The following is a 22512-nucleotide window of genomic DNA, read 5'->3' as shown; positions in this document are numbered from 1 at the left end:
AAACTTCACGTAATGTAGATAGACATGCAATAGAGTCCAGTGGTTCTCAACCTGTGGATACCCACGTGTTTTGGCCTACAACTCCCAGAAATCCCAGCCAGTTTACCAGCTGTTAGGATTCCTGGGAGTTGAAGGCCAAAACATCTGGGGACCCACAGGTTGGGAACCACTGCAATAGACAATAGCAAATTCAAGGCGGTAACCAATCAGTCAGCACTTGAATAGGCTATGAAACTCATTTCTGCCAAGACACCAAACAACCATTTGTAAAAACCCAACTCCATTTTCAAAAAATGGTCCCGAGGAAGCAATGTCACTTTTGAATAAGGAAGAAATCAGAAACATTTTGCATATCCTTCAAACTAACTTTTGTCGTTGCATTAGGGTCAAGGTGTGAAAAAGAACAAAAGACGTGCTCTACAACTGATGAAAAAAGCAGCGTCGAAGGTAACGTCTATCAAAAAATCAATACAGAGTGTTGTGACTGGAGCAATTCAGCTTTCCTCTTTTAACCCTCTTTTACTGGATGAAGGGAATGGTCAGCCAAACTCGGCATAATCATGCCTACCACATTTCAAAGGTGTAAACTGGACCACATGTGGCCCAACATCAGTGTGATTAAGATAAGAAAGGTTAGTAATGAGGAAGAATGGATAAGCTAGGAGAGGTTGTAGCCACTGGGCATTCCCTTGTTCTCCATCAGGTATGGAATGGCTTTGTGGAAAAGGGGGTCTCTAGTGATTCTGTGGTATGCTGGTACTGTATATGTGTGTCTTTGGCACTGTGGAAGCAGAATTAGAATACCAACCCCTTTAGTGAGCAAAAATACGCCTACATAGGTTAACTTTATCTGTGCATGCCATGAACAGGATGCCAGCCATGGAAAGCTAGAATGTCAAGGCAAAGGGTTTTCACAGGAGTGACCATTCATGTGAGCTTTCTATAACAGTTTCCAGATGTATTGCCGAAGGCTTTCATGGCCGGAATCACTTTCATGACCTCACTACCTCTGACGATGCTTGCCATAGATGCGGGTGAAATGTCAGGAGAGAATGCCTCTAGAACATGGCCACATAGCCTGAAAAAACCTACAACAACCCAGTTTCCAGATGAATGCATCATGTCCTCTGAGATACTCCAGAATTCTGTGTGAAGTGTGAGAAATGTCTTAGAGTTTTAACTGTGGGGATTGGCATGGCTTGTACACATTATTATTGTCTCTACAAGGTGTTGGTTCGTCCAGCCAAGGAGAATAGTGACTGAAAATTCTCCACAACTGGAGTAATTGCGGGTGGCGCAATGGGTTAAACCATTGAGCTGCTGAACTTGCTGACCTGAAGGCTGGCAGTGATCTCCCGCTGTTAGCCCCAGCTCCTGCCAACCTAGTAGATCAATAGGTACAACCTCAGTGGGAAAGTAAGCAGGTACTCTGAGCAGTCATGCCGGCCACATGACCAGGAGGTGTCCGTGGACAATACAGGGTCATTGACTTGGAATTGGAGATGAACACTTCCCTCAGAACCAGAAGTTGAGCCCCACCTCCAGAAGCCAGAGATGAAAGGGAAGCCTTTGCCTTTGTGTTTGTTAGTTAATTTCTGTTAATTGTATCAAAGCATTGTATGTTTGCCTGTGTTGGCATTTGTATATACTGCAATCCACTCTGAGTCCCCTTGGGAAGATAGGGCAGAAAACTAATTTATTATTATTATTATTATTATTATTATTATTATTTAAAACAATCCTCTTGATTTTTTTTATCTATAGGGACTACCTCAAGCGGTAAATGGCCTGGGCTGGTATTATCATAATTTTCGAAGAGACTATGCAAAAGCAGCCAAATACTGGTTAAAAGCTGAAGCAATGGGCAGCCCTGAAGCATCTTTCAATCTGGGTGTCCTGTATTTAGATGGAATTTATCCAGGACAGACTGGTCGAAATTATGTGAGTATATAAATTATTTGTGTACAAGTATAAAATAATTCAGCTGTTTCCCTGCCCCCAAGCAAATCACAAAATGAGCACAATCTGCAACACAAAGCTAAACAAAAAAGTCTGATATTAAAATCACAAAAACAGACAAGCTGAGGATTCTGAACCAAATCAAACAAAGACACAATGGAACCAAAAGGATTTTGCAGCATTGACACTCCTGATTTGAAGACACGTATATACATTAGACTTGGGGTTCAAAACTCATTTCGGATGTAGGGGGTGGTTCAATTCTAAGTTCACTTCCAATTTTGTCTGAAAAAAAGTCAGAACCTTTCGAAACTTCCAGTCACTGAGTGTAGTGAATACATTAATTGACATCTGATCAAAGTGGCTTTTGTAAGCTTTTTACTTCATAATCTTTTTAACCAAAACTTATCATCCAGAAAAATCCACTTTAGGTTCTCTTGAAATTTGTTCCTGGTTTCCATCTTCAAGTAAATCAATATTCTGGGCACGTATCCCAAATAATTTATCTTACTGCTGATTATATTTTCGTACCTGACATCTGACATGTATAATGACGACCTGGTAGTTTCAGTTGTTAATATTCAATTGTGCTAACTGTGATAATTCTAGTTGAACACCTCTTGGAATGCTTGAAGACATAGTTTTGCAATATGTACACATGCTTTTAAAGTAGAGGAAAAGTAAGTAAGCAAATATATATACATTTCTATCATTGTTTTAAACAGACTGTGGCTGCTGACTATTTCTATAAAGCAGCAGAAGGAGGTCACATGGAAGGAACATTGCGGTGCTCTCAGTATTATATTACCGGAAATTTAGCAAGCTTTCCCAGAGATCCTGAGAAGGCAGTGCTGTAAGTAAATTAAAAAGCTCTGAATAACAAACAAAAAAATATATCTAATTTTAAAGGGGAAATTATTATGCAATGAATATAACTTGAATAACATCTCCTCTACAACATCCCCTGTTCGTGCATTTTATCTTCTTTGATACTGAGATAGAAGCAGGGAGAGAAGGAAAGGCACCCGCAAAATCCCCATGCAAACTGGCAGCTCCAGGGAAGTGCCCAGCTGTCACCTTCTTTGAGGCACACAAAGGAGGCAAAGGTTATTCACCCCGTATTTCTTGAGTGTGAACTCTTGCAAAGATCAGTGGCAAGACACAACAGGGATGAGCAACCATAGATGGGCCTTTGTGCCACCAAATTGCAGCCCTTACCTGTAAATTTTGGTCACTTCTGGACACAGAAGACTGGGCAATTTGGAAGGCACTGAACAGACTGTACTCTGGCACTACGAGATGCAGAGCCAACCTTAAGAAATGGATCCACTATATGCAAGTGTGGAGAAGAGCAAACCACAGACCACCTATTACAGTGCAGTCTGTGCCCTGCCACATGCGCAATGGAGGGCCTTCTTATAGCAACACCAGAGGCACTCCAAGTGGCCAGCTACTGATCAAAGGACATTTACTATAATCCCAAGCTTTTAAACTTTGTGGTTTTTTTTAAATACATTACAACTGTACCCTTGGTTTGCTCCTGATACGATAAATAAATACCTGTAATTTGATAGTATAAAACCAGACATGCCCAGATGGTTGGGTCTATTTCCCTGAAAATGTAAGTCTGGACGAAAATAAAGATGTCAGATGGGTGGGTAGGAGAACCGTGCTCCAAACAAATTCCAAAAACATAATTCCCATTGAGATGTTCCTTTCAGAAAAAGGACCATGTGGGTATCTTAGGGGACTTACCAGGACATGATCCCTATCCCTGAGTTAGAGTGGGGAGCAGATGAGAGACACAGCATGCTGGGAGGGACATCCTCTTATGTGCTCCTATTTAGGCGTTCAGAGTGTGTGCGCAATGTTTTAATTTTATTGCTACTGTTTTCATTTACAGCTGGGCAAAATTTGTGGCAGAGAAGAACGGCTATTTAGGTCATGTCATCCGAAAAGCACTCAATGCTTATCTAGACTTATCCTGGTAGGTTTAGTGCTCCCGTTTTTTGTTTGTTTGTTTTTTAAAGTTGGTTTTTAAATCTGTATTGCATATTTCATTGTAAGACAGTGACTAATTGTGAGCTTTCCCACTGCCTCCCTTTTGTCAGATGAGAGTAAAAGGAAAAGGAAACAAAATATACGTTCTATATTTTATGGTGTGGCATGGCCTTTGAATAAAGCCTAAATTAGAAGAATTAATTCAGTTGCTAACTATGTTAGTGCCGAAAATATAACTTTTTGTTTATTATAAACCATCAGCCAGTATTTTATTGTTTTATTTATATAAAATTGAAATACATTTTAAAACATTTATGTATCATCTCTCAGTCACCACCACTCCTCTCCACACCCACAAACATACAATGAAATGTGAAATATATTGACCAAGGAATTCAAATCAAAGTAGATGAGATGTTCATCAGCAGTGGCATTACTAGGAGGATGCAGGCTGTGCAGATTGCACCAGGTGACACCATCAGATCAAAATTTATCTTTCCCCAAACCATCATTTCTTTATAAAATGCATCCTTGCAGCTAGATATAACCATAGAAATATTTTCAGTAGGTATAGCTTACATGATCTGTATCAATGTACTTAAGAGTCTAAAACTCTGCACTGATTAAAAAAACTTGTGTGCCTGCCCACCAGTCAGAGCTGTCATGATCACCCAATGTAATTAGTAGATCTTCCATTTGGAATCTGACCAGTAGGTGTAGCTATTGCTTTGGAGATCTGGTTTGTCTTTCTCTTAGAGCCCTGGGAACTAAAATCCATAAACTAATTGGTGTTAAAGAAAACCTCTGATGGAAGCTTCCATCCTAGGGCTAGGAGCAACTTGGTCAGGAGTTGCAGACTTTGGCACGGAGAAAAGATTTTTAATGCACTTGTTTCCCAACTATGGCTTCAATTTTGGGGTTGCTGCCGCAGCTGCTATTTACCATTTTTAAAAGATTGATTTTAAAAGAAGAGATACATATAACACCATCTGTACCTTACACGATAATCCTATCTCCAAACACCAGCCTCGTAAGCCTAACTAGACATGTTATCTCAATCAAATGAATTTGGAATAGGAATAGGATAGAGTAAGACCATCTAAAGGAAAACTTGAGCTCTTGGGAAGGGAGAGGTGACTCTATTCCAGCCCTGCTTTCCCTCCTGGAACGACTGTATAAATCAATATATTTCCATGTGAACAAGGCAACAAGAGTAAAGTATAATATCCACTGATTAAAAATGACCTTTGAGGCATATATGTAAATATGCTATAATGCTTCCTCCTCCTCCTCATCCTCCTTTATACCCCACTTTATTTCTCCTGAATGAGACTCAAAGCTTTGTATACATTTTCACAGCCTCAGTTTGGCTCTGCTGTTGTGTTGTCTATTTTTGAACCTAGTATTGTAAGTTTTCATAGCAGTGTTTCTTACTTTATACCTTTATGAACTACTTTTTACAGGGACTTATTTCCAGAAATTCATGTGTGCTGGAAATTGTCCTGAAGGTTATTTGGGAGGGTCTACACTACATACCCCTGAACAGATTTCATTGTTGATCCACTTGAGTGATTATTATGCCCTGAAAGGATTGTGTCCATTTCAGGGGAAATCTGTGCCAGTGATATTCAAGATAATTTCCGGGGACATATATTACCAGTCTTCTCACTAGAGCACCCGTGATAGGCTTCTGTCAGTGGTTTCTATAGGGGAGCAGTGAATCCTCTCCTGGTTTCAGTCAAAACTTGAAAGGAATTATCCAAGATGTTCAATCCTACCCTAAAAACCGGCACAGCATCTTGGATAGCTCTTCTAAAGTTCAAACTAAAACCTGACCACATTTACCAACAGTGGCTTCTGGCTTTTCTTACCCCTTTCTGGATCTACTGTTTGTTTGTTTTTCAATTTTAGGCACGAAGCTCTGCTGTATTACATACTTGCTGCAGAGACTGGGATTGAAGTTTCACAAACAAATCTGGCACACCTTTGTGAGGAGCGAGCAGTAAGTAAATCTCTTCAGAACCTTTTTTGTTTGCTGTATTTACATTATATTTTTAAAGCTCTCTTTTAGTATGAAACCTGCCAATTCTACAGGCCAGGCATATAAAATGCAAAATCAATTTTATGCTTAAGAAAGGGCCAATGCAAAGAAGTAAGTGTTCAGTATTTTTCTAAAAGTCTGCAAAGAGGGACTTGAAGAACCCCAGAGGACAAAGCCCCCACCAAGCAGACCTGTCCCCTTATGTCCAACATCCTAATCACCTATAGTGATGAGCAAATGTGCCTAGTCTTTTTGATGACTTCAAAAGTCAGGACAGGCTAGTACAGATGAGCACACAACTCCTCTGTTGTGCCAGTTCCACTAGTTGCCAGTCTGCTACCGGGCACAATTCAAAGTGCTGGCTTTAGCCTATAAAGCCCTAAACGGTTCTGGCCCAACTTACCTGTCTGAAGGCATCTCCCCTTATGAACCCTACAGGACTTTAAGATCGTCTGAGAAGGCTGCTCTCGATCCCGCCTTTGTCACAAGTACCTCTGTCGGGGACGAGAGACAGGGCCTTCTCAGTGGTGGCCCCTCGCCTATGGAACGCCCTCCCTAGGGATATTAGATTAGCCCCATCCTTTTTAACATTTTGAAAGAAGGTCAAGACTTGGCTCTTTGAGCAAGCGTTTGCCGACACAATATAACAGACATGGAAAAAAAAACAGAACGATTCGACGACGCTATTGGATAATGCTTTTAACTAGAAGACTCAAACTGATATATGTTTTTACTGATTGATTGTTTTACTTGGTTTTAAATTGACTGTTGTTAATTGTATTTTATGTCTTTGATACTGACTGTAAACCGCCCTGAGTTACCTGCGGGCTGAGATATAAATGTAGTAAATAAATAAATAAATAAATAAATCCTTTTATCACTTCAAATCATTCAATACTTTGTCTGTAAACCACACTAAGCCATCCTTTTTCTCACTCTTTCCAGAATCTGGCGAAAACATACTTGGCTACTGATTGTGTTTGGAGATATTACAATTTCTCAGTCTTTCAAAGCAATGCTCCCACCTTTGGTATGTATGCACATGGGTTAAAGGTAACTCTGCATGTCTGCTCTTTGATAATGCGAAACGATTCCTTGTCAACTATGTTTTTGAATAATCTAGAACTTGATAAAAAGCAGTAAACAATTGGATTGGTAATTGCTGGATTTGGTTTCATAATTTGGTTTCATACTGAGTTTAGTATGAAAGAGATTGTCTATTGAATATGGAACTGAATATTAATCTTTGCTTCTTTCCATAGCTTATATAAAAGTAGGAGACTTCTACTATTATGGGTATCAGAACCAGACCAGAAACCTGGATATGTCAGTACGGATGTATTCCCAAGCTGCATTACTTGGAGATGCCCAAGTAAGTAGGATCTAAATAAAGTGGATGGCATAAAACTTAAGAACGTTGGACTGAATCATGTACAGGCTGATGTCCTTAAGGATCAACAGGGCTGATGCATTTCTGGCTGTAGTCTCTTATTGTATGCCACAATATAGCTTTAGATGCACACACAGAATGTTAATGTTCCATCAGGATTAAAACAAGTTAATCACAATGAGGTTGAGTTCTCTTACTCGCTACTAAACTCTGGAAAGTCTCTGTCATATCAGTACTAAAAAGAGCTGAGGATGGATAATTCTCCAGATTTGTCATTTCCATGTTAGTGTCTCATAGAAGTTTGTGAGCAAGCCAGCACAGTGTAGTAGTTGGAGCATTGGATTACAACTCTGGAGAGTCGGATTCACACCCCCACTTGGCCATGGAACCCCACTGGGGAACCTTGAGCAAGTCATGATCTTCGAGGAAGACAATAGCAAACCATCTTTGAACAAATCTTGCCAAGACAATCCATAGGTCAGAAATGATAGGCTACTTGTCTAATCAACCCCCAGAAATCCCAGCCAGTTTACTAGCTGTTAGGATTTCTGGGTGTTGAAGGCCAAAAACATCTGGGGACCCCTGGTTGAGAACCACTGGTTTAGAGACTTGTAAAGCAGCTATCTAGTAACCTCTTGTTCACCTTCAATACAACTGCGCATAGACACAGGTATGCCCTCTCCTTCATGGGAGTTATTCTCAACATTATTGTAGTAGTGTAACAGTTGCTGTGTTTTTCTTTAATCGTTGTTTAGTTCCCATGTATCTGTATATCTAAAGTGGCTTGGGACCATAATATGAGAGAAAAAGACTGTAAGCCTTTCTCCAGTCATGATCCACCTGACTTCTGACAGCTATCTGTTATTAGTTATGTTGCCTGTTTTGAGAAGCAGATACTGTGGAGCAATATTCAGAATAAGACTGTTTTTGATGCTATCAGGGTAAAACTATAATATTGAGACAATTATCATTAGAGTTCATGGACTTTTTATCACCACCGAATTTCACAACATTCCAATGCAACCCGATTGGTTAATTTATGTAGTTGTGTAAATTGTTTGCTGTACAATAACTGATCTGTGCGGTAAATCATGACTGTTTTACAGACACAAGCTGTCCAATAATGTCATGGCTATGTAAACAAAAAGCATTCCTGGTGTGTGGGGACAGGGTCAAGATTTTCAGCATCTACCTACAGAGCAAATAATCCTGCCCCATCCCATTCACTTTTGAGATTTGTACTTACCTCATCTACGTGCTTCTTGTACATGAAACAAAAAATAAAAGTTCCCATTGTAACTCCTTCTGCAGGTTCTGGTTCCACTCCTGGTTGGGCCATGCCAGCTGTTGGAGTGGGAGCTCTGACATGTTTGAATCAAGATAGTAAAGATTTCAATAAGAAGTTTTTCTCCCCTGCCTTAAAGCAATAGAAAAGTAATGCTAAGTCTCAGGGGTGGAATATTGCGCATCAAGGACAAACACATACATAGTGGAGATAGCACAGTCTCTCATCTCTTCAAGTATGGATATGTTAAAGGTAAAGGTTTCTCCTTAACATAAAATTTAGTTCAGTCTGACTCTGAGTAGTGGTGCTCATTTCCATTTCTAAGCCGAAGAGCCAGCGTTGTCCATAGACACCTCCAAGGTCATGTGGCCATCTTGACTGCATGGAGCGCCATTATCTTCCCACCTAAGCTGTACCCATTGATCAACTCACATTTGTTTTCGAACTGCTATGTTGGCAGAAGCTGGGGTTAATGACAGGAGCTCACCCCGCTCCATGGATTTGAACTACCGACCCTTCGGTCAACAAGTTTCGCAGCTCAGCGGTTTAACCTGCTGTGCCACCAGGCATGTAGCCGAGAGGGGGGGGGCGGCTATGGGGGCTTCAGCCCCCCTCCCCCCTGAAATTCTCATGGTGGTCCGCGAGAAGGCCTTACTGGTACATTATTTAAACTGTTATGTTTATTAATATCATGATCTGATCACCATTCTCAATATATCCCATATGTATGGGGGTATTGGGGGTAACAATACAAAAGGTTTGCTAGGGTAGACCCTCTTTCACCCAGACTCAGCCCCCCCCCCCCCCCCCCCAAATCAAAATCCTGGCTACGGGCCTGTGTGCCATCATGGCCCCATTGGATATGTAGTCAACAAAAATATTGCAGAGGCATTTGGGTCTTCACATTTAGGAGTAAATCCAATGCAGAGAACATGTGGCCCTTTGGATGTTGCTGGAGTACAACTCTCAACACCATTGGCTGAGATGTCTAGGACTGATGGAAGCCATCATCGAACAGCATCTGGAGAAATATATCATTTCCATTTCTGGTCTAAATCTGGAGGTGATTTTTTTTCTTAAAACATTTATTAATTTTAATTAAAGAATGTATCTATTACAGGGATTCTATAATTTGGCCACCCTTCTTGAAGAAGGTTACTCCATCCCAAGTGACATTTTAGATCATTTAGAAATCAGCAGGTCGCTCCAAACCAGTAATACGGCCCTTCGTCAACAGCTTTATGAAAGGTAAGCCAGCCCTTGTTCATGTTCATCTGAGTCTTTAAAAATAGGTAATGAAGTTTTTATAACACCTTACATTTGGGGAGTTACGTTTTCTCCCTGCCCCCAAAACTCCAATTAATAATGCCCCTCTCTTGGATTGATACAATGTTGAAATATATATATACTTGTGTGTCTCTTTACAACTGTCCATAGGTGCTGCAGTCTTAGCAACCAAGAATCAATCAGCCCCTGCACATTAGCTTTGCTTTATTTTCACCTGAGGATTTTCTGCAATATTTGGCATTCTAGCCTGGTGCGTATGACCCCACTATCCTTTGAGTAAATGCCTCACACATTTACATTTAACTAATACTGGTTCTCTGAAATTCATTGCAGATTTATTTCCTGGGATCCTTGTTGGCCTTCACTTTGGTTGCATTTGTTATGCAGTGTTTTCAGCGTCTGCTTCGTAAGTATTTAACATAGCTACAAAAATGGAAATGTCATTAAGTGAAAAAAGAAATAGAGCTACACTTCTATCCCAGAGTGCAATAGGCTGATTTCATCTTACTTCATGCTCATAATCTATCTCCATTTATTATCTATAGATAAAATATCAATCTAGAATCTTTATCTACCATCAAAACAATATCATAAAAAAGCCCTTTCACATGTCCAGGGTGTGTGTGTGTGTGCACACTTGTTTCTCTGTGTGATTTTTATCTTTACTTTTCTGTGTGCGGAGGATTCAAGGACTGTGTGTTCGGGTGTTTAAATGATTCACTTCTGCCCAAACCAGATACTACCAGTTTTCAGTGCTGGTGATTTTTCTTAAAGTAGCCTGATTATTTCTGCACAGTTCCAGGTGAGTAAATCAGAGGATTTATCTGTAGCAGTTTTACTCAGGGTCATAGAATTGCCAGTAACCTAGTCCAGCGCGTTGCTAATAATGCGGGAAATGTTCCCCTACAGATTTACTGCCTGAAAGCTTTTAACCTGGCTGATCACCACTGACCACCAAAGGTGGTATAGATTTGGTTGAGCCTCACAGCAGTTACTCAGGGCTGATCCATGGTAACATGCAGCAAGGCCACCTTAACATAGGCTTACCTGCATTACCCAAATCCAGGGAAAGCCCAGATTCTGCCCCAGAATTCAGGCTTTCCCCCACTTGGGCCAGTTCCCAACTAAAACAATGTGCAGTTGTCCTGATTGCCACCCCACGTTCCCCGGTCTCACAATTGTCTCTGGCCATGGCACAGCACTTATTTTTTGCCTGTCACTTGCCCTGGTGTCAGGCGGAGCACTGGGGAGCATGTGAAAGGAAGCACCCATCCCTCTGGCTGATGTCAGTACAAGTGACAAGGAAAAGGTAGGTGTTGTGTGCTGAGACACAGGAGCAAGGAGGGGACATGTAGGGTGGCTTCCCAGTAGCACCAGACCATGTTTGACGCTGCTGGGAAGTGGAGAATCCCTGCCACTCCCTCAATAACTTTCCAGACTCTTCTCAGTGCCAATCATGGGAGTTGTAGTTTGGTGAAAGAAGGCTAAAGACCTTATAAAACTGGAACTCCCATGATTTCATAGTATTGAGCCATGACAGTTAAAATGGTTTCAAACTGCATTAATGATGATGATGATGATGATGATTATTATTATTATTTATGTATGTATTACTCATCTCTTCTTTCGACCTGAGCCAAGGCACAACACAGTCAAATACATGTACAAAATCACATATCAAACATAGTTTAAATGCAGCCATAAAAGCATATATTAAAACGTGCCTGAGACAAAAGCTAATACATATTCAACATAGAATGTGATTTCAACATCATGGTTAGAATTAACTAGGTAGGTCTGGCAGAAGAGATCAGTCTTCAGATGTGTTTTAAATTCTGACAGCTCATTTAGCTGTCAGAGCTCTTCCAGCAGGTCATTCCACAGACTTGAGGTAGTCAATGAAAAGGTCCTCTGATGGTAGCTAGTCAGTTTCTGTCTGGATAGAGTAAACACAACCCAGAGGACCTAAGTGTGTGAGGTGGATTGTATGGGAGATGGCAATCTTATAAGTAACCTGGACCCAAACCATGTAGGGCTTTAAAGGTTAAAACCAATACTTTGTACTTCGCCCAGAAACTATAGGGATGATGTGCTCACTCCTGGATGTTCCCATAACCAATCTGGCTGTCGTATTTTGAACCAGCTGGAGTTTCTGAACTTGGTACAAAGGTAACCTAATGTAAAGTGCATTGATGAAGTCCAACCTTGAGGTTACCAGTGTGTGCACTACCATCTTTAGGCCCTCCAAATCTAGGAAGGGGTGCAGCTTGCATATCTGTTGAAGCTGATAGTAAGCATTTCGGACTGTTGCATCTACCTGGACTGACATTTGGAGAGACAGAACCAGGAGTACTCCCAAGCTGCAAATGCAGTTTTTCGAAGAGAATGTAACCGCATCCAGAACTGGTTGACACACCTCCATCCACAGATATGGACCCTTGATGGCAAGCACCTTTGTTTTGTCTTGATTCAGTTTCAATTTGTTTTTCTTCATCTAGCCCATTATTTCTCCCAGGCATTCATTCACAGGAGATACACTGTACTTAGCTGAAGCTGATTTTGGAGCCATGGAGAAATATATTTGGGTGTCATTGGCATACTAATAGCCCCCTGCCCAATGCCTCTGGATGATCTCTCCCATTGGTTTCATATAAATATTAAAAAGCATTGGGGATAGAATGGTGCCTTATGGGATGCCATATGATAGTTCCTTCTTTGAGGATTAGCTACCCCTAAGCACCACCATCTAGAACCTGCTTGAGAAGTATGACCCAAACCACTGCAGTACAGTGCATCTAATTCTCACCCCCCCCCCCCCCAAGTCAGGCATTTCAGAAGGATACCATAGTCAATGGTATTGAAAGCCGCTGAGAGGTCTAGAGGTACCAACAGGGCCTGTCGGTGTTGAGATGCAGATCATCCACTAAGATTACCATAGCGGTCTCAACTCCATATCCTGCTCTAAAGCCAGTTTGAAATGGGTCAAGAAAGAGCGTGTTATTCAAGACTGCCTGATGTTAAAGGGCATCAATCCTACAGAATAGATATAACCTTAATATCCCTTGTCCAAAATGCTTGGGACTAGATGTACTTTGGATTTCAGATCTTTTTTTCAAGTTTTAGAATGCCTGTATTTAAAATAATGTGTGTAATAAGATATCTTGGAGACGGAACTGAAGTCTAAACATGTTTCATATGCACCTCATATACACAGTCTGAAGATAATTTCATACATTCTTTTTAATAGTTTTGTGCATGAAACAAAGTTTATGTATACTGAACCATCAGAAGCAAAAGTGTCTCTGGTACAATCACCTATGTGGACATTTTTGGGTTTGGGGGTATTACTAATTTGGAAATTTTAGCCTGTGCTGTCAAGTTTCTCGTAATGTTTAGTCACTGACTCATGCCTTACTTTCTGGAGCAATAGAGGGAAAAATGGCTAAATCATCTATCTGACACAATTGAAGATGGCAGTCATATGATCTTTCCAGTAGATTTTCCTAGATAAAGTATGTTTACTCAGACTAAGAGCAGATCCCCTGGAATAAATGAAACTGAAGTCCCATTGGTTTCAATAATAAGTCACCCAATAATTTTAGACAGTTGAAAGTAGTTTTGAGAGTGGTTTTTACTTCCTTTTCCCTAGAAACTAAGCAGGACGAGTGTCCCAATCACAAAGAGTATTTTTTTTTCTTCATTTTGACCTATGGTGCTGTGATAGTCTTTTCTTTTGCTGCTACAAGCACAAACTGTATTTTTGGAAATTATAGCTTTCGATCCTTCACTGGAAATTTTGGAAGAGTTTAACATGTGCAGTTTCACTGGCAACCGGGATTTAAAAAGAAATGTTAAAATCTTCCTCTGTCCGAAGAATCTGGTTTCAGCCTGTTCTTAGGCAGTAGCCAACTACAGCATTCCACTAGGTTAAAAAATAAAAAGGTTTTCTAGTAGAATATTAACAAGGTCAGATAATGGGTAGCAGGAAGAGATAATTTCCTTTACAGCTCTTGTGTTTCTCGCCTTCTGGCACTGTCTGAATAGCCATATAATTGAGCGGATAGTTTTACAGCGTGGTTTTCAGGTTATCTGCTCTGAAGGAAGCTCCGTTCATCTCAATGTCTCTGACTACAAAATTGCACTGAAATGTCCTATAGAAGGAAGGACATCACTCCATGTAAGAACTTTCAGACATGAGAGATTGAAACCAGGGCCTAGTCTTACCCACAGCAGAACTGATAACTACCTTTCTAGCAGATAAAGCACCCAGAGATTCTTGGAAATGGCAAGGCACCTCTACCCATTATAAGGATCTTTGGATTAGGACCGCAGATGCCAAGACCAATTGTTTTGGCTAAATGAGGGGCTCAGGTGGTAGATCCGATATAGGGGAGGAGAGGGAGCAATAGACCATTGTATCCACCATGACTTCTGCCCTGTTCCCCCTAAGCTGTCCCTAGGTGCAACTGGAAAGAGATTGTCCTATTGCGGGCACTGCAGTAAGTGTCAACTGTATGGTGCATTTTGTTTTGTTTTTTTCTTCAGGCAGCAACATGACTTTGGCCAAGCCTGCCACCTGGTAATGTCATAATTTTAAAAGTGATACTCCAGTTTGATTTTTGCATATGAGTCTGGTGACCTCATCAAACTGGCTGATTTACCCGTCCTACGCCACTTCTCCCCTTTCACCATGGAACCCTTCCCATGATGCGCACCAACTTCTGGCCAGTCTCCATGGTGAAAGAGGAAAGGAAGTGGTGCACACTGCCATGTCAACATGAGAGGCTTTCCATGTTGCCTTAGGAGCAATGGGGAAAGCCGGGTGCCGATGCTTCACCCCATGGGGTGGGGTTCGGGGCAAGTTGGCCCTGCTCTCGGTCTCACCACTATCGCAGTCCTGTTTGGTGGGGACAAGAGACTGGGTCTTCTCCATGGTAGTCCCTCAGCTGTGGAATTTCCTCTCCAATGAGATTAGATCTGCCCTCTCCCTCCTGACTTTGCCAGAAGAAGCTTAAATCCTGGTTATGGGATCAGGCATTCACTGAATAGTTTGTTTACTGGGAAAGACAAGATTTATTGGACCAGATTTGGACTGCTTTGAATGACTATTTTAATTCTGGTGATTTTAATCTGCCGAACAGGTTCTTAATGTATATTTAGAATTATTTTAATTTTGTGGATATATTTATGATGTGTTTTATATTATGTTTGGCATCGAATTGTTGCCTGTTTGGAAGCCGCTCTGAGTGCAGAGGTCGAGAAGGACAGCTTATAAATGTTTTAAATAATAAATAAATAAATAAATAAATAAATGTGGGGTGTGGAGCGCTGGATTCTCCACGCCCCCCTGCCACAACCCCATTGATTAACCACGATGTCTGGTTAATCCTTAGTCTAATGTAATAAGGTCATGGGTAAATACATGTATTTTATTTACTCTATTGCATTATGCTTTCCATCAGGTATTCGCCCCCAGGTATCATCAATCCCTGGACAGGTTCCAGCTGACTGTTCTTCCCCAGATGAAAGCACAAAGGATCTTGGAATAGCAGAGCCTGAAGGACATCCTGTTCCAAATAATGGAGAAGAAATGGACTTAAACCCTCAACATCCTTTTTCTAGCAGTTGAGATATAATTTTCTCAGCAGGTGTTGCCTTCAGAAGATGAGCTATGAACTTTTACCCCCTTCTACCGTCAACAGCTAAAGGTCTACCTTTTTATTGGGATCCACTCCAGGAGCAAAATCCTGTGTTCACAATCTCTCTTCCTTTCTTGAACTTTGAGGAGTCTCAAGAGCTTCACCCAAAAGTGAATTAGCAAGGAGGATGGACTGATTCTAAGAGGGAGAGCCTTTGAATGAAGGGTAGTGGCAAGCAAACATCAAGTCAGTTTGTTGTTGACCTTGGAAATGGCATAAACTTTGTCAGCTTGGTCTTATCACAGAAAAGGGGATTTCTGTTCCTTTAAAATAAATCAGATTGTCTGAGCCCTGAGTGGCATGCTTTGGTAGAAATAACTTATCAACACAAGCTGAGCAAAGTATACTCCCACTTTGGTTTCATTTTTCTAAAGCAGAGGTAACAAGTTGGATTTCAAAGGCCAAAATCCAATCGCTAATCCAAATTAGAATAGGCCATTGGTTCAGTGAAATTTCTTTTTTTGGTCAGCAGTTTATTCAGTATGTATGTCTGCGTTCGGTGGGAATGATCATTGATTTAGGTTAGGAATAACAATGTGATATCCCTGGACATGTAAAAGGAAGCTTATGTTAAAATGAAAAACAAAAATTAAAAGAGAGAGTTATTTTAGGATATGGATTTAGGACAGTGATTGTCATTCATTCATTGTCAACTAGAGATATTTTATTTTATTTTTTTCAATATTGTTGGCAGTGAATCAGAAGTGTGTTTTTTTCCCCAATCCCAGTCCCCTTACTTTTGGGAGGCAATATCTATTACATATTGTTGTAACCTCCTGAAGTTGCAGGTGTTTTCTGAGGCACCTAATCCAAACCACCATTGAAGTACCTCCAAAGGTGGGCATCCTACCTCGATCTAAAAACCTCAAATGAAGGAGAGCCCCCCACTTCTTGAGGGAATCTATTCCCTTTATAGTATCTGTACATTCTTCTTAATGTTCAGTTAAGAGTCTCCTTTCTTGTTTATCATACTTTTTATTCCTGGAATTTTATTGTGCTGTGTGCTCTTCAGTCATTTATATCATCTTTCATTTGTTTACAACTTAGACATTAAATTATGATAAGCAGTTCAGAAATTATATTAAATAAAAAAGGGCAGTGGGGATGATGATTACAATACTACAGTGATTGGCTATTAAAACAAGCTCATAAGCAGAACATGATGATAATGATTGTTGTCTGTTCAAATCCAAATGCATGGGGTTATTTTCATGATTTCCAAAATAATTTATGAGCATATTCCTTGGAGCAGAAGTTGACAACATACAATTATCCAGATGTTGGACTGGAATTCCAACCACTATTCACCACTATTCATCCAGGATTTAATCCTGGAGGAGCGGGCAGATCTGGCGTGCATCACGGAGACCTGGTTGGATGAAGCTGGGGGCGTAAATCTCTCCCAGCTTTGCCCTCCAGGTTTCTCCGTGCAACACCAACCAAGAGCCGGAGGACGGGGAGGCGGGGTCGCAGTGGTCTATAGAGATTCCATCCATCTGACCAGGAGCCCCATCCCGCAGACCACAAATTTTGAATGCGTCCACCTGAGGGTGGGTGACCGGGACAGAATAGGGATTCTGCTAGTGTACCGTCCACCTCGCTGCACTACAGTCTCCCTACCTGAGCTAGCGGGGGTGGTCTCGAGCCTGGCGGTGGAGTCCCAACAGCTCCTTGTGCTGGGGGACTTCAACATCCATGCCGAGGCAACCCTCACAGGAGCGGCTCAGGACTTCATGTCCGCCATGGCAACCATGGGGCTGTCCCAACGGATAACTGGCCCCACCCACTGTGCTGGACACACATTGGACTTGGTCTTCTGCCAGGGATGGGAGCAGGGTGGCGGTGTGGAGGAGCTGTCTATCTCTCCGTTGCCATGGACCGACCACTTCTTGATCAGATTTAGGCTCACTGCGCCCCCTAACCTCTGCAGAGGTGGAGGACCCATTAAGAAGGTCCGCCCCAGGAGGCTTATGGATCCGAATGGATTCCTGACGGCTCTTGGGGATTTTCCCGCCACCTCGGTAGGTGACCATGTCGAGGCCTTGGTCGCTCTCTGGAATGGGGAGATGACCAGGGCAATTGACAGGATCGCTCCGGAACGTCCCCTCTCGAGTAACCGAGCTAAACCAGCCCCTTGGTTCACTGAGGAGCTGGCAGCGATGAAGCAAAGGAAGAGGGTACTAGAGAGCGTGTGGCGCTCGGACCCAAGCGAGCCAAATCGAACACGGTTTGTGTCCTTTCTAAGGGCATATGCCGCGGCAATAAAAGCCGCAAAGAAAACTTTCTTTGCGGCTACTATTGCGTCTGCAAAGAACCGTCCGGCGGAGCTGTTTCGGATTGTCAGAGGTCTTTTAACTCCCCCTACCTCAGGTGGGAGCCCTGACAATTCGGTCACGCGCTGTGAAGCATTTGCTCGGTTCTTTGCAGACAAAGTCGCTTTGATCCGCTCTGAGCTGGACGCCACATTAAGTGCAGTCTCTGTGGATGTGACACAAGCACCTGCTTGTCCTATTTTGTTGGATTCTTTTCAGTTTGTGAAGCCCGAGGATGTGGACAAGATACTTGGAGGAATGAGGCCCACCACGTCCATCCTAGACCCCTGCCCATCCTGGCTTCTGAAGGAGGCCAGAGGGGGATTGGCCGAGTGGGTAACGGTGGTGGTGAATGCCTCCCTTCGGGAAGGCAAGATTCCAGCGAGCCTAAAACAGGCTATTATAAAGCCGCTGTTGAAGAAGCCATCACTGGACCCCACCAAATTCGAAAACTTTCGGCCTGTTTCCAATCTTCCCTACTTGGGCAAAGTCATGGAAAGCGTGGTGGCCTCACAACTCCAGGTATTCTTGAGAGACACGGATTATCTGGATCCGGCACAGTCTGGTTTCAGACCGGGACATGGTACCGAGACGGTCTTGGTCGCCTTAGTCGATGATCTGCGCCGGGAGCTAGACAGGGGGAGTGTGTCCCTGTTGGTGCTCCTGGACCTCTCAGCGGCCTTCGATACCGTCGACCACGGTATTCTTCTGGGGCGCCTTGCAGAGATGGGTCTCGGGGGCACTGCTTTGCAGTGGCTCCGGTCATTTCTGGAGGGCCGTACCCAGAAGGTGTTATTGGGGGACTCCTGTTCAACACCACAGCCTTTGACCTGTGGGGTTCCTCAGGGCTCCATCCTGTCCCCCATGCTGTTTAACATCTACATGAAGCCGCTGGGTGAGATCATCCGGAGTTTCGGGGTGCGGTGTCATCTGTACGCAGATGATGTCCAACTCTGTCACTCCTTCCCACCTGCTACTAAGGAGGCCGTCGAAGTCCTGAACCGGTGCCTGGCCGCTGTAATGGTCTGGATGAGGGCGAACAAACTGAAATTAAATCCAGACAAGACAGAGGTACTCCTGGTCAGTCGCAAGGCCGAACAGGGTATAGGGTTACAGCCTGTGCTGGATGGGGTCGCACTCCCCTTGAAGGCTCAGGTTCGCAGCTTGGGTGTGACCCTGGACTCGTCGCTGAGCCTGGATCCCCAGGTTTCAGCGGTGACCAGGGGAGCATTTGCACAGCTCAGGCTCGTGCGCCAGCTGCGCCCGTACCTTGGGAAGTCTGACTTGGCCACGGTGGTACACGCTTTGGTCACATCCCGCCTCGACTACTGCAACGCTCTCTACGTGGGGCTGCCCTTGAAAACGGCCCGGAAGCTCCAGCTAGTCCAGCGCGCGGCAGCCATGTTGTTAACAGGAGCAGGGCGTAGGGAGCACACAACGCCCCTGCTGTCCCAGCTCCACTGGCTGCCGATTTGCTACCGGGCCCAATTTAAGGTGCTGGTACTATCCTACAAAGCCCTAAACGGTTCCGGCCCAAAATACCTTGCAGACCGCATCTTGGCCTACGAGCCCACGAGGACCTTGAGATCATCCGGGGAGGCCCTTCTCTCGATCCCGTCTGCCTCACAGGCACGCCTGGCGGGGACGAGAGAGCGGGCCTTCTCGGTGGTGGCCCCCCGGCTGTGGAACGCCCTCCCTGCTGAAGTTAGACAGGCGCCCTCCCTTATGGCCTTTCGTAAGAGCCTGAAAACATGGCTCTTCGAGTTGGCCTTTAACTGAGTGCTATATCTTGGCAATGATGACCGGAATGGACCACGACTATGAGACTGACTATGACCCATGATATGACGAAGCGGATTTTTAGTATAAGTATATGTCAAGTAGTAGTAGCATGTTATGTATTGCTCTGATTACTGTAAATTGTCTTTTCTATGTTGTTGTTCACCGCCACGAGTCGCCCCCTGGGCTGAGAGTGGCGGTAAATAAGTGCAAGTAATAAATAAACAAATAAATAAATAAATTAGTCATTGACAAGGGCAGGGCTTTAAAAACCTTTCCACTCATGACCCCTTTGGGCCCAAGAATTTTTTGCGTGACCCCAAATATACAGGTATATAAAATAGGTGTAAAAATCAAACATTTACTTATAAGAAATCAGCATTTACAAGGTTTGTTAAACAGGCTGATTTTCCTTTTTTCTGAAGCACAACAGAAACACTGCACAATAAATGTGTGTAAATGTATAAAACAGCCCAGCCACTAGGTGCCATTCTGAAAATTTTAACCTTTGCCAATTTTTTTGCCACCCCAGCAATAAGTAAGAAGACCCCTTTTGGGGTCAAGATCCACAGTTTAAGAAGCAGTGGTCTCTGATATTTTTAACTAATTTTTAGTCCCTCTTTTTTGGGGAAAAGTAGCATATAAATAAAGTTAACAGTAATTATTACATTTTTAAAGTTTTTTTAAAGTCTTTTTTATTTTTGTCCATTCCAATGTGCCTGCATCTTGGAGACAAAACAATTCAGTCGGTAAATTCATCTAGTTCTCTTTACCTCCTTCAAAGAGACAAAGAGCATTTACAGTTGATCCCTTTATCCACAGGCTCTTCATCTACAGATTCCACCATCCACAGCTTGAAAATATTTTTTTTAATCCCAAAAAAATAATCTTGGTTTTGCCATTTTATATAATACACACCATTTTACTATGCCACTATATGTAAGAGGACTTGAAAATCAGTATCCAGAAGGGGTCATGGAACCAAAGACCCACTGTACATAGCTGAGACAGATACTCCTACAGTGGTGATATACCAAGTGCTGTCACCTAACTTGCTTTACATTTAAACTAGTTGTAGTTTACAGAGTGCCCCAAACCACTTCTCCTACACAGGGATCAGTACACTTATTATTCTAAACAAATGTGTAGCTATATACACTGCATAGCATGGGCTACCCAGAAGGACCTTCTCTTGCTTTTAGATTGTCACTACAAGGGAAAGCTGCATAAATCTCCTACATTTATGTCACACTTCACTAAAGGCCAGTCAATATGAAGTGTACTTTGTCATACAAGTCTATCCCATCATGTTTTTATTCCTCATGTGCTAAAACCCACAAAGAGATGTCACCGATTTTGAAATCTCTCAACCTTCAAAAACATTTGTTCTTTTAGGTGAGTCTGTTGGCCAGTTATTTTCAACCACTGGTGAGGTTGCTTTGCAAGTTCAACACAGGCATTATACCACCATTTAATTCTGTCAGTGTAGAAACATTCTCAGCCAACATTTAAAGCAGTTGCTCCCAACCTGTGGGCCACAAGAACAAAAATGTGATCTGTAGCCTCACCATTACTACACTATTGTCTCTAAACCACATGGCAACAAGAGCGACTGATCTCGCGAAACCCTCTTATAGTGCCAAGGTGACAGGGATGTCGGGAGGAGAGAGGTTGACTACTCACAAAAAATTACTACTACCACATGAGCTGTAGATTATTAAATATGGTTTTCTGTGGGCAAGCAGATGGTGACTACTGAATGGTATATGTTCTGTATCAGAAACTAGAGCTGATGTGGTTTATTCAATGCAGTTTTCTGAATCAGCATCCCAAATAACCAAACCAAATCTAAAGTTGACCAAAAGACTAACTCGTGACCCTTTTGGTACTAATGTTGGAGAGTGGTCCCTGGTCAAAGTGGCTCCTGGTCAAGTGGTCCCTGGTTAAAAAAAAGGTTGGGAACCACTTCTTTAAAACTATTTTTTATGTACCACCTTCTTTAATATATTCTTCTTTCTATTTCTTGAAAAAGAAATTGCTTTTTCAAGATGCAGTTGTTTGAATGTTTTGTTTTTTGTATTTGAATACTGTACTTTTATGACTATTTTATGATACCTTGTTGATAATTTGATGGTTTTGCATAACATTATTACCCAGATATACTGTAAGTCACATAAAGCTATTCAGTGAAGAAAAAGCAGCAAATATATCTTTTTAACTAACGTGTTATCATTCCCAAGATATGAAACCAGATTTTTGTCTGTTTATTACAGGAATTGTTTTAGACAGCAATCTATAGTGCATAGCTCAGGAGAGTTTACTTTGAAAACCAAAGTCTTTCTCCATATCCAACCTTCTTTTAAAAACAACATCGATGGTGTGGGGAAAGTGGTATCGTTTTCATGTAACCTCCAGACTCATGCCCCTCTTGTCTCATGCAATCTTTTACCAACCTAACTAGCAGGATGGGGTGATATAAGCTTACAGCAAATTATACTTTTCTCTGTTAATAGGTATGAAATTCACTTTCTACTCTAGAATTCCAATATGCAGCCAGTGGGATCTTGGGATTTATAGTTTTATGAACCACTAGAATTCTTGGCAGAGAATGATAAGTAACTCTACCCAAACTGCAAATGCCAGGATTCAATTGGATGGGACAATGGCAGTTAAAGAGGAATGGTAGGTCAGTAACAGTGCAGTGTGAAAAGACTGCATAGTCTAAGTTCTAGATCTTGTGGTGTAGGAGCTAAACAAGT

The 22512-nt window shown here is 42.3% G+C and overlaps 1 protein-coding gene across 1 annotated transcript in view; it reads left to right on the top strand.

The window, feature by feature from the left end:
• The window catches only part of SEL1L3 (SEL1L family member 3), a 38582-nt gene extending 21608 nt beyond the window's left edge, over positions 1-16974 (top strand). Inside the window, exons 14-24 of the mRNA XM_060777865.2 lie at positions 385-447; positions 1765-1941; positions 2685-2812; positions 3863-3946; positions 5872-5962; positions 6947-7031; positions 7264-7373; positions 9797-9924; positions 10114-10213; positions 10297-10369; positions 15426-16974. Of these exons, the coding sequence (XP_060633848.2) occupies positions 385-447; positions 1765-1941; positions 2685-2812; positions 3863-3946; positions 5872-5962; positions 6947-7031; positions 7264-7373; positions 9797-9924; positions 10114-10213; positions 10297-10369; positions 15426-15592 (1206 nt within the window). The 3' untranslated portion in view covers positions 15593-16974. The remainder of the gene's footprint in view (positions 1-384; positions 448-1764; positions 1942-2684; positions 2813-3862; positions 3947-5871; positions 5963-6946; positions 7032-7263; positions 7374-9796; positions 9925-10113; positions 10214-10296; positions 10370-15425) is intronic.
• Positions 16975-22512: the final 5538 nt, after the last annotated feature.

Source organism: Anolis sagrei, chromosome 5, assembly GCF_037176765.1.
Source record: "Anolis sagrei isolate rAnoSag1 chromosome 5, rAnoSag1.mat, whole genome shotgun sequence".
Lineage (NCBI taxonomy): Eukaryota > Metazoa > Chordata > Lepidosauria > Squamata > Dactyloidae > Anolis > Anolis sagrei.
Note: the sequence above shows the minus strand (reverse complement) of the source record. Positions and strands in the feature narration are given on the sequence as shown.